Below are 18,708 nucleotides of genomic sequence, written 5' to 3' on the forward strand. Positions count from 1 at the left end.
AGTGGTGAAACGATTGAATCATGGAGGACTCTTTTTGGAGAAGCACACACATGAACAGTTCTGGATGGTATATACACATATTAGTAATACAGGCATAGTTTCTCGATACAATGTGGTTGTTAGCAAGTGGTAGAAACTCATCGCATTTCAGTTAGGTGATGGTTTACATAGAAAGAGAACACAAGATTTCTGAAACAGACAGTAAAGAGAAACTTAAATTTCAAAGAATATGTAACATTGTCTTTATGAGAATTTTGTTGGGTCCATTAAAACCTAAATGAAACAACGATCGTAAAATTGTTATTTTACGCACTGTGATTCTGCACTGTATTAAAAAGAAAAGAAAGAAAAAGAAGCACGATGGGATCGCCAAAATATTATTCTCTTAGAATGTGTTGCCGGTCCGTTCCTGGCATATGACAGCAAAATAATATCAACAAAAAAAAGAAAATACCAATTTTGAAGAAAACAAATAAATATTTAAATAAATAAATTCGAATTGTGTACACATGCGCATTCGTATTATTCCTGTTGTGATTTTATGTATTGTTACATCAGCTCTCATAATGAAGCTCGGCAAAACACAAACAGCGTGTTTTTGTTCATTAAATCTGATCAATCTAAAATTGCACGAAATATTTATTTAAGCAAAGAACAAAAATAATTCACTCACCATTTACGAAATAAACCTTTTTTAACACCTCTGGGTAATTGGCTTCGTAAGTTTTGATCATTTCGTAAAGGGACTCGATAACTGAAAGAAATATTGAATCCACTTAATTAAAATTAATCTTTGATAGCATTGAACTCTGCTACAACTCATTTCTGCAGTGCGTCTGCAGAATTCACTGAACAACGAAAGAAACTAAAAACATTTTTCTCCTTTAAACAGAATTCGGTTATTCTAACAAATCTGGATACGCCAGATTTAAGCGTGAGATTGAACAATTTAGTCTTACTTCACCATTTTCAAGGGAGTTAACATCTGTTCTCCTCATCATCCAGCAGTAAATGGGTAGCCCCTTTCCCCGATAAACGATTTTCCATATCTTTTGACAAAAACCTTTCTCCATGTTCATCACTAACAGCATCCAGGTAAAATCTAAATGCCAATGTAGGACTTGTATCTTTAAGGACACATTGCAGGCCACTTTTGAAAGACAGTCAAGCATTTCTTTGACATCACCATACATTGTCCAGAAGGGGCGGACAAAATAAGGGAAACACCCGTTACGAAAGTAATAGTTTTTGTAATGGCTGTATGACATATTTATGAACATACAGCGATGATTTTTTGCTTCTTTCTTTCAGGTAGTATAGTGCGAAGGAAAGATGATAAAAGCTAGAACGTCATAAAGCCGCTATTGCCAAGCTGCTCGTTACGGATGGTAATGCTAGAAAGAGGATGCAATGGTAAAAAGAAGCACAAATCTGGATACTTGACGGGAGTGTCATATTTTCAGGTGAATCATCATTCGCTCCTTTTCCAACTTCAGGACATCAGGGAGAGTTTAAGTTCAGCGAATGTCAAAGGACATCACCCTAACTGTCGTGTGCAAACCATCAAATATGAAGTAGGATCAACAATGGTTTGGGCAACAATATCTTGGTATTCTTTAGGTCCTATCATCACCCTGGACGGGCGAATTACAACCACTGATTAACCTTATATTCAGAGCGACCAGATTCACCCCATGGTACAAACATCGTTCGACATGGATTGATGCCATGTATCAAGATAATAATGCCCCAAAATACACACAGCCAGTTGTGTCCCATCTCTCTTCTTCCTGGCTCATTATAACGTTCGACGTTTTTGTGCCATAAAAACCAAAATCATAACCATAGTGTTCAATCATAGGTTTCAAGAGCGTAAAGCTGAGGCTAAGCATCTCACTAGAAATTAAATCTAGTGATTAGCCATGCACAATCACCATGCTTAAACGTTATTGATCCACTGAGAACATTTAGAGAGGAGAATGAGAAGCAGATTTCCTCCACCTTTATTACTTAAGAAGCTTAAAGAGTTTCTCCATGATGAATAGTCCAATATTGCTCTTAAGACAGTTCAAGATTTACTTGAATCTATTGCACGTACACTACAAGGTGTTTTAAAAGGGTGACCCAAGATCCTATTAGTGCATACTTCTAATTCTTGTCATAGGTGCTTCCACTATTGTGTGTGCGCGCGCATATACCGATGAGCCAAAACATTATGACCAGCGAGTCGTTATACAAATCGAAGCAACTGCAGGTGAACTACGGCGCGTGCGCGGGTCGGGACACGGTTTAAAAAACGCTTGATACTGAGCTCCGTTAATCAGTGTTACTCTTGTTCTTCAGCTGAGAAAGGCAGTGGACTTAAGCGAGTTTGACAAAGGCCAAATTGTAATGGCCAGACGACTGGGTCAGAGCATATCCGAAACGGCACAGCTGGTCGGATGCTCACGGTCAGCCGTAGTTATTATCTACCGAAAGTGGTCCGAGGAGGGAAACCCACGAACCGCCGGCGAGGTGTTGGACGACCACGGCTCATCGACGCTCGAGGTGAGAGAAGGATTTCCCGGATGGTACGTGGCAGCAGAAGGGCGACTGTGGTGCAACTGGCAGGTAATTGGAATGCTGGTAACGGGAGTAATGTGTCACAACACACAGTACATCGAACCCTGCTGAAAATGGAGCTGCGTAGCCGCAGGCCGCTCCGAGTGCCCATGCTAACCACGGTTCACCGGCGACAGTGCCTACAATGGCCACGCGAGCATCGAAAAGTGGACCTTGAGTGATTGGAAGAAGGTCATCTGGTCCGATGAATCACGTTTCCTGTTGCACCATGTGGACAGCCGGGTACGTGTGCGTCGTTTACCTGGGGGAGTAATGACTCCTGAATGCACCGTGGGACTAAAACAAGCCAGTGTTGGCGGTGTCATGCTTTGGGCGATGTTGTTCTGGATACCCTGGGTCCAGTCATCAATGTGCCGGGCACTCTGACGTTTACCTAAACATCATAGTTTTGTTTTGTTTTTTATTAATATTATTTATTTATTTTTTTTTTCATTATTTTTTTTTTCTCTCTCGCTCCTTTCTTTTCCTCTGGAATGGGCCCCCGGAGGAATCTGGCCCACATTTTGGAAACATCAGGTGGGTCAGAGTCTCTTTTGAGACATTACATGCTCTACTGGAACTGGCCCACCTTCCCGTGGTGTGGACGAGTACCCAGAATCATCTGTCCAGGTGACTGATGCTTCTGGGTAGCTGGCCAGAACATAACAACGGAACATACAGAGAATACACACAACCCTACGTCACACACACATATCTGGCCCATTTGTAGTGATACTGTTCTTCACAGAGCCACGAAGCGGAGTTGAACCGCCCATTACATATCCACATAAACATCATAGTGCTGGATTGCACTAACAGATTTATTAGGCCCAGGTCTGACTTTACGTGCCAGGGATGAGCGCCGGGTTGCATTTACCCACGTGGTAGCTACCCCACGGTGAAAAAGTGACCTGACTTCACATTACACTACACAACACCTACACATTTACACTGTTGTTTGGGTCTGAATACTGAGTTTCTTTTGCCAACAGAGTACACACGTATACGTGTGTACGTCTGGGAGATAATAATAATAAATAAATAAATTTTCTATTTATACTCCGGGACGACCAAACGGTCAGAGGAGTTCACAAGATAGACAGACAGAATTCAAGAAACAGCACCGTATTCAGCAGTCACGGGTTTGAACCCCGGTCACTCAAGGCTGAGTTTTTTTTGAGTTTTTTGAGTTGGTAATTGTTGGCGCATCGGCTTCTGTGGCCATATTGCACCTCCCAAGGTTTTTGCAGTACTTTGATCCAAGCCCGAGGCGGGAATCGAACCCGCGACCTTTGGGTTGCCGGGCAGGTACTTTACCCACTCGGCTAGCCCGGTCGGCATCACTCAAGGCACGTGTATTTATGTACCCGCGCGCCTTACCACTAGGCTACGGCGGCCTTTACAATACAAATACAATATACAATTTACAATATACAATACAATACAAAAAAAAAAAAAAAACTAACCATCATTGCTGACCAGGTACATCCTTTCATGGCAACGGTCTTCCCCTCTGGCGGTGCCATCTTTCAACAGGATAATGGGCCATATCACAATGCCCTGATGGTTCGCTTAACATGAGGAAAATTTCCAGGTATTGCCCTGGCATCCAAACTCCCCAGACATCAATCCCATCGAGCATCTGTGGTTTGCGTTGGAAGAGCAACTCCGATCTGCGGCGTCTCACCCACGGACCTTACAGGAGTTAAAGGATGTGCTGGTTACGTGTTGGTACCAGATACCACAAGACACATTTAGAATTCTTGTAGCGTCCATGCCTCGCCGGGTACGAGCTGTTTTGGCTGCACGTAGACGACCGACATCATGTTATGTAGGTGTTGATAATGTTTTGGCTCATCAGTGTATATATATTCGTGTGTATATAATATACATACACACGAATACATCTTTTTTGCTCTAACATTGCCTAAAAAATTGTCAGTGACCATGTTAAGATTCCTGTACTGCTTCTTCGGCTGGGTTGAATGCTTACACAAGTAAAGAAGTCTTTGCTGTTTTTCTTTGCATCCTTTGCCAAAGATTTCTCATAATCTACCTTCGCTAGTCTGGCCTCCTTTGTGACTTGATTACAGACTAGCTTATATCAACCATAGTTTACTTGAATGGAATATATTAATAACATAAACTAAAAAGAAACAAAGGGGGGGAAAGAAGAGGGAAAAATCAAGAAAAAAAATACTGGAAAATGCCAAAAGTTTAGTGCATCATTATTTAAGGATATTAATATTTTACATGGCAACTGCGTACGAGAGAGAGAGAGAGAGAGAGAGAGAGAGAGAGAGAGAGAGATGTGAACTTACCTGATTTTCTCGCCCAAAGCAGCACATCAAAGTTTTCGTGATTTAGAATGAAGACCATTTTATCGATTCTCTTCCCAATCTGTAAAGTAATCACAGATGTAAAGCTGTAGATTAAATCTGGAGAAGTAAATTAACTCTATCGGTATATTATTGCAATATACTTTTGTTTTTTACTTTACCCACAACAACATGCGTTGTGTCTTTAACATCGACATCTGATACAATTCATATAACAGTTGTGGTATGTTTATTACTTTAAATTAAAATTAAGATCAGGAACTTTAATTAACACCATAAAATAAATTTCTGTAAGCTTTTGTATTCACACATAATGCACAAAAGTTGCTATACGGTGCAAAAGGGACATTAAACCAATTGCAATATAATACAAATATATCCATCCTACTTAAAAAAGTTCCTTAGGCAGGTATTTATTGCCTATATACGAGGGGAGGTTGAAAAGTTTCTACCTCTCATAGAAGGAATGCTGGAAAGTTGTGAAAACCCATTTATTTTTCAATATAGTCCTTCGCCCCTTAAGTCGACAATTTCTGGAACGATCAACTAGCTTTCGTAATCCGTTCAAATAAAATTCAGAATATTTTGGCTAAAACGAGTTGTTGACTGCTTCCATCACAGCATTGTCACTATCGAATTTCTGTCCTTTCAAGTCCTTTCTGAGATTTGGAAATAGAAAAGTTCAATGGAACCAAATCTGATGAGAAGGGCGGATGCTGTAATAGTTCGATCCCACAGTCATGTAGTGTTGCCTAAGTCACAACGCTGTGTGAGCCGATGCACTGCCTTGATGCAAAATGACTTCTTTGACCAATTTTCAGCACCTCTTGATGCACCCGTGTTTCGTCCATCTGTTTATGATGGTTGGCTTTTGTAGGATTTTAGGCAAATCGGCAACTTAGGCCATATTGCGCGCTACATAATGTCTGCAAATTGCGTATGTTCTGCGGGCCATTTTTCTGTTTGCTTGAAAAACCTGAGTTTTCGGGAGAAAAAACCATGCTATTCTCGCCTGAAGCTGACTAATTCAGCCACGTTGTGGAAAAGAAGACCCATAGGCATTCCTTTCGTTGGAGAGATTCGAAGTCAGGTCTTTTCCACACGGTGCGGGGAGAACGACGATTATACTAACTGTGCTACCCACGAGGGCCCAGAGTAACATACTGCGCCCAAAACTGAGCCTCATTATCTTCGAAATACTGCACAATCTCTTGATAAGAGCTCACTATTTCCCGCTTCTAATCTGCGCTCAGTGCTTTTGGATCCCAGCTTTAAGAAACCTTCATTCCTAAAACTTTCACTACAATATCGTGAGCTCGCTCATGGGAGATGTTGAACATTGTCTCAATGTGATTCTATGTTGTTCTGCGTCTTGCACGTTGTTGTTATTGTTGTAGGGTTTTAGGAGCATCAGCGACTAAGGCCATATCCAATACCTTTTGTCACATATTATAGTTCAAGATTTATTGGGGTATCTCCCCCATAGTAAGTGAAGCAATAGTTAATTCCAGAGGTCACCTGATGGCTATACCATTCGAACTCTGGAATTAACAATTAGTCAAAAGTATGAAGTAAAAAGGCATGTAGACTCGATGACAGGTAGAAAAATATAAACAATAAACATTGGTATTACGACTCGAAACATCGTACGGCAGTAGAAAGCAGACAGTATCGATGATTCACCCTATGTCAAACAGCCAGCGTTATTAACCCTCAAGAGCATGTCTACAGTCGAAGAAGATGACGAGCACAAAAGGCACTCTTAGCGAGCTGACTGCGAATGCAGCTGTTACAACTACAGGTGTTGCACCAATTACCAACAGAAAAATACCTCATAGAATGGGTTCCTATGGGGGGGGGGGTAGTGCAACTGTTCGCTGTCACTCAATACGTGTCACCACCAGTTGCTGTAAAACGGAAGCGCTGGACATTGCAGCACTGACAGAATGCGATGTGAAGTGATTAATCTTACCACTCAGTGCGAGTATCGATCAGATAAAATAGACGCACCTATGTGAGGGGTGCACCCAAAGGACTTTACGAACAGAAGTTCGGTAGTGATAAGTAGTGCGATTGTATGAACCTATTTTATGTGGTTTGGACTCGGTTTCTGGTTGGCATCGATGCAGCTGTTTGTTGAATATTCTGAATAATTCTGCCCCAAGTGCATTGTCGTGGCTATTTTGATGGGGGTAGCCCTTTTGTATATAAAAAAAAGGAAGTCATATGCGCCCCCCCCGCCAAGACCGAACTTTTAAGTCCAAATGTATTAGGTCTATAAATTGCTCGTGTTCTTTGGTCGATTTGTCTGTTTTTCTCGACAAAAATACCCGAGTTTCAGGGGAGAAAACTTTGCTGTCCATTACTGAGACCTACTAACTCAGCCACGGTGTGGAAAAAAACCATGAAAGTTCTTTGAGTCATGGATGGGATTCGAACCCAGGCCTTTTTTACCCGGTGTGCGGAGGACGGTGATCATAACCGCTGTGCTACCACGCGAATCCTATTTGTATCAGCATGAAAACGCTCAGTTGTCATGATGATATAAAAGAATACGCTAAATACAACAGCAATTTGTGCATAATAAAAATATAATGAGTCCGACATTTACAGCTGAATGAGATGCTTTGGAACATCAACGGCAACAAGACGTTCGAGTTCAAGAAGAGAACTAGCTACAGCCATACTAGAGGGGAGTAAGGTTCCTTTCTCCACATACGAGAAACTCGTAGAATGCTCCTCCAAAAGGTTCTTATGCCCTTTAAAAACTGGGGGGAGTGAAAAGGGTAAACAGTTCTGTTTAAACTCTGGCACGACAACATAGGCACCTAATCAATATGATTACAACTAATCATTTTGACAAGAATAATTATCCGTATTTAGCGGTCATGTGGACTCGAACTCGTGTATTACTGCAGTTCAGTTTGACCACTCTGCTACGTCAAGCGTTCTCCACCTACAAAGGTTATGCTTGATATTAAGAATTTTTTTTTCTAACCAGATGTTTCCTCATTTGATGCCTTAGTACGACAAAATATCTGTTCATTAGAATCAAACCAGAAAGGTCATTCTTGCACACCAAATGTGAAAAACAGTCAGATACTACTCGCTAAAAAACCCCGAACTGCATTTAATTTCAGTTTAAACAGACGCGACCTCTCGTATTTTGGTGGATAAGTTTTTGACTTTTGTTACATCGATTAATAAATACACAAGTTGATCACTACTTACTTTCTTACTCTGCTCCTTCATGATTTCAAAGTCGGATTCAAACAGATAGTTGTAATACTGCACATAATCTTTTAGAGTAATTGACTTCACCATTCCTGAAATTAGTAGAGTAAAAATTACAATCTTTAGTATAACACTAAAACATTTAGGTTTACCAATACTTTTGACAAAAATCAATATACTGCATTATGAAAACCCTAAAGCACGTGCTTATATCAACGTGCATATAATTTTAAATTGCTTAATTCAACACTTTTAACCCGGCAGTGGGAGAAAAAAATATCCTACCGCATTTGTTTTTAAAGAATCTTTTGTTCACCAAAATTTCCATTCTTGTCCTTAGTTACCTTCTCTCACCACCCTCTTCTACGCGTGAATGTTATAGCCAACACTCATTTTTGGTTTACTGATTGTTCTATGCAGACATTCTCCCACCCTTCCACTCGCGTTGTTGTACGATTTATTTATGCATTCTCTAGATTTTGTGATTTCAGTACCTAACTAGAAATCTTGAAAAGGATTGATGACTGAACTTTCTCAGCTTGGCATTGGACTCTATCGGTAATATATGAAGTTCAATGCCATGTTGACAAATTTATCCAAAATGCTTTCGACCGTAAACAACTTTAAAAGAGTTCAGAATGAAGAACTCACTGAAACCATCCATAAATCTACATCAATATCACAATCCTCGAAGCCCGGGCACATAAAACTAGCCAAATTTCATCAAAGTCTTCAATTTGGAAATTAGAACCGGAGTGGAACATAACCCTTTTAAAGGAATCCTCTGAGCAATGACCTCTCATACAGGACATTGCCATTCATACTAGAAAGTTTTGTAGTATTTCACTGTGAGAGTTGCCAAGCTGTGGAGAGAAATCCGCTATCTTTATATTAGCAACTAGCTGGATTCTAGATACTATATTGGGAAACTTCATCTTTAGTGGTCTGTGCGGGTACCAATCCCATCAATAATGTGATTAACTTTTATGGGCTTTTTTTTTTCACTCAGTGGCCGAGTTAGTCGGTCTCAGGTGTAATATGAAGGTCCCACCCAACCAACAGGGAATCTGGTTTTTCATCCGGCCTAATAGGCAAATTGACCAGATAACAGACAATTGATGAACATAATACACATGGATAGATGAGATCGTTCTCGGGTGGTGCTAATATGAGAGATTTTTTTTTTTTTTTTTGTACCATTTGGTAATTTCAAAAAAAAAATTCCATACTAACGACACGTCATATGAGATTCACTCGTAAAGGCTTACTACAGACCCCATACGTACCTGTTGATCGAATAAAAGATAAAGAAATATTTACGACAGACGTTGGATTCCTGATCTTTACAAATATCGAATTTAAATTCAACCATACTACGTTAACGACATCGGAACTGAAAAAACAGTGTTCTCTAAATGTCAGTTTTTGGTCTAGAATTATTCCAAGAAATTTTACCATCTTCAACCTGCCCGTTACTTTATGATTAATGGATACACACGAGAAGAATTGAACTAAAGTTGACATATTTGGTTATCTTACGATTAACAACGGTGAACAAGAATTCGTCAGATATTGCTTACCACCCACAGATTTCATGAAGAATGCAAGTTAAACTAAAGTTGAATTTTTAATGAAAAATTTAAAAAGTATTGCAATAAACGGCTTAAAAATATAGTCATTTTTGTTTCGTTTGTAATGATCAGGACGCTCTATGAATCTACCTCCGTTGGTAACGTTTCTCGTGGTAGCAGTGTCTTGATGAAAGTACGTATTCGTCAAGAAACATTCGAAAGAAACCCTGTGTGATGAATTGATGCAGTTGGAGACGGAAGACGAAGGGTAAAACAGCCTAGAAACTGGAAATTAACCACTGCTGTATGATCAAGAAAACTCTTGACTCCAGAACTTCTCAATCAGTGGTCCCACAAGATGAACAGGTAGAACAAAATCTAATCACTGAAAGCAAAAATACGAAAGAGCTAAAGAGCTAAAGGTGCTAGGAAAACACTGGAAATCAGCATTAAAAATGCCCTAAATCCACCACATTTCTATTAAAAATTTTTCGTTGTTGTTGAATGTAATTAAATCAAAAGTCGATAAATATTCAACTACCTCAACTATTTGTTTTCTTGATCTCTGCTGTGAAATACAGAATGAACAACCGTTATTAATCTTGATAATCACGACCATATATCTATTGCATGTGCTGATGATAAAACAGAAGTTTATGGTATCACACAGCAAAAATTTGGAATCATGTCACGCCTTACTGCAGCTGATCAGACAAGCCACGAATAATACACATTATCGCTCGAGAGTCAGTGAGAGGTCGCAAAGGAATGTGGTATAATAGCGATTGGTGCTGCTTTATTGCTCAATAAAATAATATGTGTAATCCAGTCTTCTAAAATGAAGTCATCATTTATTTCAGAACTTGAATTAAAAAATGCTCTCTTGTCGACAAGGGTCCTACATTTCACAGAGTCAATAATCACTTCTTAATTAACCATACTGAAAGTGCAACGAGCAGAGTCAAAAAAGCAGATGAGAATTATGAGAAGTAAAATTCTTATGTAGTTTATAATAGCAAATTTTCTTTTGTCTGAAAAGCAAAAGATAATAAAGGGGTCCACCATGGTTCCGACCGGTCCGATATTCTACTTCTCCTCATTGGCAATAAATTGTAACCACTTACCCGACCAAACCATCTTCACCTAAACTTCTCTTGTCATCCACTTGGACATCTTTCTTTTGCGGAGCTTTACTGGAACAGAATACATTTGTAGCTTTCAGCATTAATCCCTTCAATACTTTCCATGATGAAATCATAACCCATAGCGTATAGCTTTCTCTCTCTTTCTCTCTCTCTCATCCCACCTCACTCCCCCTTAGTTAATACAACCCAAGAAATATCCCGATCCATTACCGTCCCCCATCACTTGAAATTAAAGTTATACATAAGACTGAAATAAATGTTTGTTTCGAATTTGCTCCAAGGCGGCTTAGGCCATGAGGCGACAGGACACCGCGTCTGTAAATTGCGTGTATCCTGCGGTCAGTTTGTTTCTGTTTCTGGATGAAAACATGAATTTACGGGAAGAAAAATCGATGAACTTCTCGCGATAGCGATTAACGCAGCCATGGTGAACAAGAAATCTAAATAAATAATGAAATTTAAATGAAATAATCAAATTAAATTGAAGCCTTTGCCGCGATTGTGACCGCTGTTGCAAGGATCTGAAATAAACTTTAAAGTAAAAGAAATTTCTAATTCGGTATGCAATGTCTTACCAATTACATCAAGGGAACCCAAGTTATAAACTTTCACGGGATTGCCTTCTTTATCAAAACCTATGAGTCCTTTTTCGTCGTACGTTTCCATAATCTGAAAGAAAATAATAATTAAAAAAAAGGCTGCAAGTAATTAAAATTATTTCCTTCAGGAAATTCAATTGGGTATTATTTCAATTATAGCTTCATTTTGTCAATAATTACACCTGTTAGTCAACCTAATAGTTGGATTGCAGTGAAAGGGATCTGTTCTTAACAGATCCCTTTCACTGCAACGAAGTCAGTTCCCAAACTGACTTCGTTTTATTCCTGGTTTTTTCTGAAGACATCCGTCAGCGAATCAAATCAGATAGTGTCGTTGTTGTTGGGTTTTAGGGGCATTAGACTAAGGCCATATTGCTCTGTGTATATTGTCTGTAAATTGCATATGTTCCGTGGTCGATTTTCTGTTTGCTGGACGAAAAACCCGAGTTTCGGGAAAAAACCATGCTACCCTCGCCTGAGACCGACTAACTCAGCCACGTTGTGAAAAAGGCCATAAAAATTCCTTTCCACGGGACTCGAACCCAGATCTTTTCCACCGGTGTGGGGAGGACGGCGATTTAACAACTGTGCTACCCACGAGGATAATCAGATTGTGAACAACATTTCCATCCTCTCATTATGAATCCCATTCAGATATACAATGAACTGAAGAAGTACAGGATCTGAATCACTGAGTAACACCTGTTCACATATCGTTCATGACCTGATTTAATTGTTGTTGGGTTTTTAGTAGGGAGCATCAAGACTTAGTCCATATTGCCGTATACACATTGTCTGTAAATTGCGTTGGTTCTGTAGTCGATTTGCCTGTTTTCTGAGAGCTCTGCTGAGCCCGACTACCTCAGCCACCTTGTGAATACATTCCATAAAAATTTTTCGCGTTATTGAACCAGTGCTTTTTCCACCCGGTGTGACTAGGCCAGCGATTATATGCACTGTGCTACTGTGATGGCCCCTTATTCAATTATATTATCCTCCAGCATGAATTGGAATTTAAAGTAGAAGACAATGACCCGTTCCATTGATATTTATTTAATTTTATAATGGTAGTTACGAGATCTGCCTTAAACACATCACAGGGTATCGTGACTCACAAGGAAATAGCAGATGGCGATTTACGGGTGAGTCATGATTTAATCCGTTGTGGAACCTGTGGAATGTTTTCCAAGGTCGATCTGGTGAGTAATCATGGCTCACCTGGGGATTCTTTTCTTTGTGATCGATGTAAGGAGTGCACCGATCTTAAATTACAATTTGGTGCACTGATGGAACAATTTGAGTCCCTGAAAAAACGAGTGCTTGCCCTCGAAAATAATGCATCTGGGAGCTCGTCAGGGACTCAAAACTCCAACATTCTACCAAGTGATGCACACCCGATTCGAGCCTCACCAAGTGCAAACTACTCTGGTTAAAAAGGACATTGTTTTATTAGGAGACTCCATTATCAGGGAAACGGGGAATATTTTTTGTAATAAAGATAGGTGGAGCAGAACCAGAGTATGTCTGCCGGGAGCAACTATTGATGATGTCACCAACAGATTATCAGATTTTAAAGGGGGTAAAGAAAATATTATTATTCATGTGGGGACAAACGATATTAAACGTACACGATCTGACGATTTGTTGGAAAAATACAGGACCATGCTGAGGAAATGTCGCGAGCTAGGCCATAATGTCTATGTGTCTGCAATTCTGCCCAGACACGATAGGAGGGATTATATGTTAAGAGCCTTGTGGATTAACTCAAGACTTGAAGGACTCTGCAAGGCTTTAGGGGGGAAATTTCTATCAGCATGGCCCACACTTGTAGGTAGAATGAATTTGTTTTGTAGAGACGGGATACACTTAAACAAAGGTGGTGCAAAAGTTTTTGCCAGTATTATTGAGGATACCTTAAAGGCTCAGGGAAACTGCTAGTTAGGGGGGATGTGGGTAATACTGACACGCGTTTATCTGATAATATTGGTCAATGTAACTCTTACACATACCTTAAGAGTTCTTATCTGTTACCCCAACTGGACGTATTATCTAGATGTTCTGGGGGCAAAGACGTTTCACGTGAGCGGGTAGCTAATATCAGGGAAGAGAGCCTAAAAAACTTCAAGGGTTGTGCTAGTGTAGTTAAATATACAAGAACAGTAAATCTTAATTGTTTATACAGTAACGTTAGAAGTGTCGTCAATAAAATGAGCGAATTCGAACTGCTGGTTAAAACAAGTAACGCGGACATAATAGGGCTTACAGAGACGTGGTGCCACCCGGAAATTGGGGATGATGAGTTTCAGTACGGCTTGTATAATGTATTTAGGAAGGATAGGGTAGATAGAATGGGTGGTGTTATAATGCTTCTTATCAGAAGCAGCCTGAGTGCGACGATAGCTTTCCCGGATTCAGACATTTCACATGCTAGTATAGAGTCTGTATGGTGTGAGATAGTTGGAAACAAAGGTATAATGCGAGTAGGAGTAATCTACAGACCAGGTGATTGTGAAGATTATGACAAAAGCCTCTACATGCAAATGGAATGGGCAAGTAAGCGTCAATGCCTTATTATGGGTGGTTTCAATTTGCCTCTAATTGATTGGAGTAAATGGGAAGGAAACTCGACATGGGGAACAAAATTTTAAAATCAACTAGATGACTGTTATTTGTATCAACATGTCAGGGAAAGTACTAGAGAAAAGAATATCCTAGACCTCATCATCACACATGAATTAGATGACATAACAGGGCTGACAGTAGAGGAACCAGTAGCAGGAAGTGATCACGGAGTTCTACGGTGGATGATGACGAGAGAGGTAGCAGTAGTTAAAGGCAAAGGAATGGGTTTTAATTTCAGAAAAGGAAATTACGATGCCTTAAGGTACTACATGGCCTCTATTAATTGGGTAGATATCGCGCAGAGAATGAATACAATTGAACTGTGGTACGCTTTTAAAACATTAATCACAGATGCCTTGAATGCGTATATACCATTAAAAAAATACTCCACGAGAAGGGTTCCAAGTTGGATGAATAGTGAAGTTGCCATATTACTTGAGCAGAAAAAGGTGGCATGGAAAGGTTACAGAGCAATAAAAAGTACTGAAGCCTATAACAGCTACAAGGTGATGTGTAATAGAGCCACAGAAAAGGTTCGACAGGCAAAGGCAGTTTATGAGAAATCACTAGCAAACAGAGCAAAGAGGGGGGGATAAAGAATTCTTCACATATATAAATGCCAAGAAGAGCAGGTCAAACCAGATCGGACCTTTACGTAAGGGAAAGGGGATAGTAATAAATACACCAGCTGCCGTTGCAGATGAACTCAACAGTTATTTTGCATCGATATTTACAAATGAAAAGCCTTTTGTGACAATGGGAAATTGTGGGAGCGAAGTTAAAAAATATGTAATTAATGATATTGAAATTTCGAAAGATTATTTAATGAAAAAACTTTCGAGCCTACAGACCAGTAAGGCTCCTGGAGTTGATGGAATATACCCTATAATCTTGAGAGAGGCGGCAATCGAGTGCATTGAACCATTGAGGCTAATTATGCGAGCATCACTAGACTCTGGGGAGATTCCCTTGGATTGGAAAAGTGCAAATGTATCTCCCATACACAAGGGTGGCTCTAAAAGTGAAGTTGGAAATTATCGACCTGTCAGTCTGACTTCAGTAGTAGGGAAAATCATGGAGGCAATGATCAAGGGTGGAATTCAGGATCATTTGGATCGAATTGAAATTCTCAAGGATACTCAGCATGGTTTTGTAAAGGGAAAATCATGTTTAACAAATCTGGTTCGCTATTTCGAAAGGGTCACTCAGGAGCTGGATTTAGGGAATAATTTCGACATTGTTTATTTAGATTTCAGCAAAGCTTTTGACTCAGTCCCACATGAGCGGTTGCTTTATAAGCTGGAACAGGTTGGAATCACTGGGAAAACCCTTAGATGGATAGAAGGATGGCTTCAGGGCAGGAGGCAGAGGGTTGTGATAAATGGCTATTCCTCAGATTGGGTTGATGTAAGAAGTGGGGTTCCCCAAGGATCAGTATTAGGACCACTGTTGTTTTTAATTTTCATAAACGACATTGATGAAGGGATAGAGGGCGTGATGTCTAAATTTGCAGATGACGTTAAAATTGGTAGAGTAGTTAATGATCACTGTCAAGCTGAGCTTCTTCAGAGAGACCTAGATAGACTTTAAGAATGGTCAGAAAAATGGCAGCTGTGCTTTAATCCAACAAAGTGTAAGGTATTACACCTGGGAAACAGTAATCCCAAAAAAACTTATTCACTTGGTGGAGTTCAACTAAACCCAGTACTGGAGGAAAGGGACTTGGGTGTTACGATACGGTCAGACATGAAATTCTCTGAGCATTGTAAACAGGTTGCAAGGAAGGCCCATGGTGTCCTATCGATGATCTATCGAACTTTTGCAAGTAGAGATAGGGACGTGATAATCCCATTATATAAGGCTTATGTTAGACCACACTTGGAATACTGTGTCCAAGTATGGAGACCGCACCTAAAGAAAGACATCGAGCTTCTTGAAAGGGTGCAAAGAAGGGTAACTCGCCTGGTGAGATCGGCAAAAGGGCGTCCTTATGAAGAAAGACTTCGAATATGTGGGTTGCAGAGTTTGGAAACTCTGCAACCCACACAAGTCTCCTCTAAGACACCTTAGAGGAGATTTGATTGAGGTGTTTAAGGCTCTGAGAGGCATCAGTAAAATGAATGAGGACAAAATTTTCAAGATTATAAATGATGCTAGAACTAGGGGACATAAATTGAAGTTACGGGGGGAAATGTTTAGATTGGACTGCAGGAAGTTTTATTTTAGCCAGCGAGTTATAAATTACTGGAATAAGTTGCCTTCATGGGTGGTAGAGGCCGACAGTTTGGGGAAATTCAAAGGTCATCTGGATAGTACCTTCGGGTAAGGGAAGCGCATAGGATGATAGGTTTAATTTCCTTTTTATTTATATTTTATTTTATTTATATATATATTTTTTATTTATTAATTATTATTATTTAGTTATTTATTTTATTTATTTTTTGTTTTTATCATTGTTTTGTTCGGATTTTTTTTTTTTTTTTTTTTTTTTTTTGGCTGGTGCAGCATAAGCCATAGGCTTTCTTGCACCATGCGGCCGTTACTAATACTAATAAGTAACATGGTATGTAGATGACAGCACTAATTTTGAGAGGTGTATATAACATGACAGCACATTAAGGAACAGGTACTCAGGAGCAAGACTAAAACAGAAAGAACTAAACCAGCTTAGACGACATGTCATAGCATAATTCCATGCTGGTGAGCATTTTCGTTATTAAGATAGCAAGTGATCGTAAAGTTAATTTGTGGACGACACAATCATTTACCCAAAGCTTGGTAGACGTCCTTCATTGATTCCCAGTGCCTGTTGGCAGTTGAAACGGGTTATAGTAGGAAATCTCACTCGATCCTTGAAGAACTTACAAGAAAGACACCCTACAGAATATTTCGTGGGATACCATCAAAAACATCGCATATTATAGCCATATAACTTCTCCCAGACGTTAGCAGAAGCCATGGATCATATATCAGTGAGAGAAGGTACTATGTAGTGTTGGACCACTCTACTTAGTCCGAACGGCCTCCGTAGCCGAGTGGGCAGGAGCGGGAGTGCAGTAGCACACGCTCTTTGAGTAGACCGGGGTTCAAGCCCCTGACTGCTGAATAGGGTCGATCTGCCAACCCGCACTGGACCAGCGTGGCAGATTATGGTCCATTTCCCTCAGCATGAATTGTTGAGGAGGCTTCCATCCTGCAGTGGGTTGATAATGGCTGCACTTTACTTTTACTTTACTTTACTTAGTCCAATCATCACATGGACCACGAAACACAAGATTGATGTAGGGGTTTTAGGCGCATCAGCAACTTAGGCCATATTGCACCTGTAATTTGCGTATGTTCTTTGGTCGATATTTGCTTGACGAAAATCCCGAGTTTCCGGGACAAGAAAACCATGCTACCCTCGCCTGAGACCGACTAACACAGCCACGTTGTGAAAAAGCTAAAATAACTCGCGTCTTTGACGGGATTCGAACTCAAACTTCTTTTCCAAACGATGTGGGGAGGACAGAGATTATACCAACTGTGCTACCAACGAGGGCAATACACAAGGAACCACGAAAGTAATGTCTACAGTCACATCCTGGACTATCCATTCGTAACCGTACACTGAAATTGCTATGAAGATGGATCTACCCATATGAAAATAACAATTTCCCAATGCTATGCTGTATTTGCTTGCTGCAAAAATTCTGCACATGGAGCTCATATGACATGAATATCAGCTTCCTTTCCGATTTAAACTTCCAAGTGAAAGCATTAGACACAGTAATAGAAATCAGCTCTATAAAGATATCATTTGTCCCCAACTTTTGAAGAGTATATTGCACAGATGTGCACAAACTAAATAACGTCTGGAAATAATACAAGCCATCAGCAACTGCTCATCTGAAATCGAATACATCTGTTTTCATTCTTCCTCAACTTTTTGATGAATTCGTCATATGATGCTGCGCGTTAATATCCACACAAAAAATATAAGAATAAGCAAATCAGAATGGTGCAACTCATTCACTATCTTTAATATTATTTATACAGGGTGTTTCATAAAGGACGCAATCGTATTATAGGAATTTTAACAAATCACACGAAAGGGAAATAAATTACACATACTTTTACAACGGAAAGAAATTACACAACCTTTACAACAAGTGTTGGAAATGGTTTCCACTCGCCTGGATGCAGGTTCGTATCATTTTCATGACATTTGCAGCCACCTTACGTAATGTTTGCAATCTCTTTTTCAATGTTAGCCTTCAATTCGTCAAGAGTATGAGGATTGTTGTGGAACACTTCACCTTTTTAATTGTCCTTATAAGAATTATAAAAAAAATCTGGAAATCTTGGGGGGGGGGGGGTCCACAAGTTTTTTTTGAGATCAAGCAATCTTCGAAAAATTCCTGTAACATGGCAGGTCGCACCACCTTGTTGAAACCAACATTCTCGTTCATTCACCTCCAACAATGTAATAAACTGTTGGATTATGTCACGATAAACTTCTCCATCCACAATTTCGTCAAAAAATATAGGCCCTATAACACGACGGCGCGAGATGGCACACCAAACCCAAATTTTCAGGGTATGTAATGATCGTTCG

General features: G+C 39.8%; 1 protein-coding gene across 1 annotated transcript in view; it reads right to left on the minus strand.

Moving 5' to 3' along the window:
- LOC150081807 (SEC14-like protein 2) overlaps window positions 1-18,708 on the minus strand; it is an 89,216-nt gene that overhangs the window by 15,827 nt on the left and 54,681 nt on the right. The window contains exons 6-9 of the mRNA XM_090379695.1: window positions 11,466-11,559; window positions 8,172-8,266; window positions 4,923-5,001; window positions 674-754 (exon numbers count right to left, since the gene is read on the minus strand). Coding sequence (XP_090235821.1) covers window positions 674-754; window positions 4,923-5,001; window positions 8,172-8,266; window positions 11,466-11,559 — 349 coding nt within the window. The remainder of the gene's footprint in view (window positions 1-673; window positions 755-4,922; window positions 5,002-8,171; window positions 8,267-11,465; window positions 11,560-18,708) is intronic.

Source organism: Mastigoproctus giganteus, chromosome 8 (genome assembly GCF_048544385.1).
Source record: "Mastigoproctus giganteus isolate SK-2022 chromosome 8, ASM4854438v1, whole genome shotgun sequence".
Classification (NCBI taxonomy): Eukaryota; Metazoa; Arthropoda; class Arachnida; order Uropygi; family Thelyphonidae; genus Mastigoproctus; species Mastigoproctus giganteus.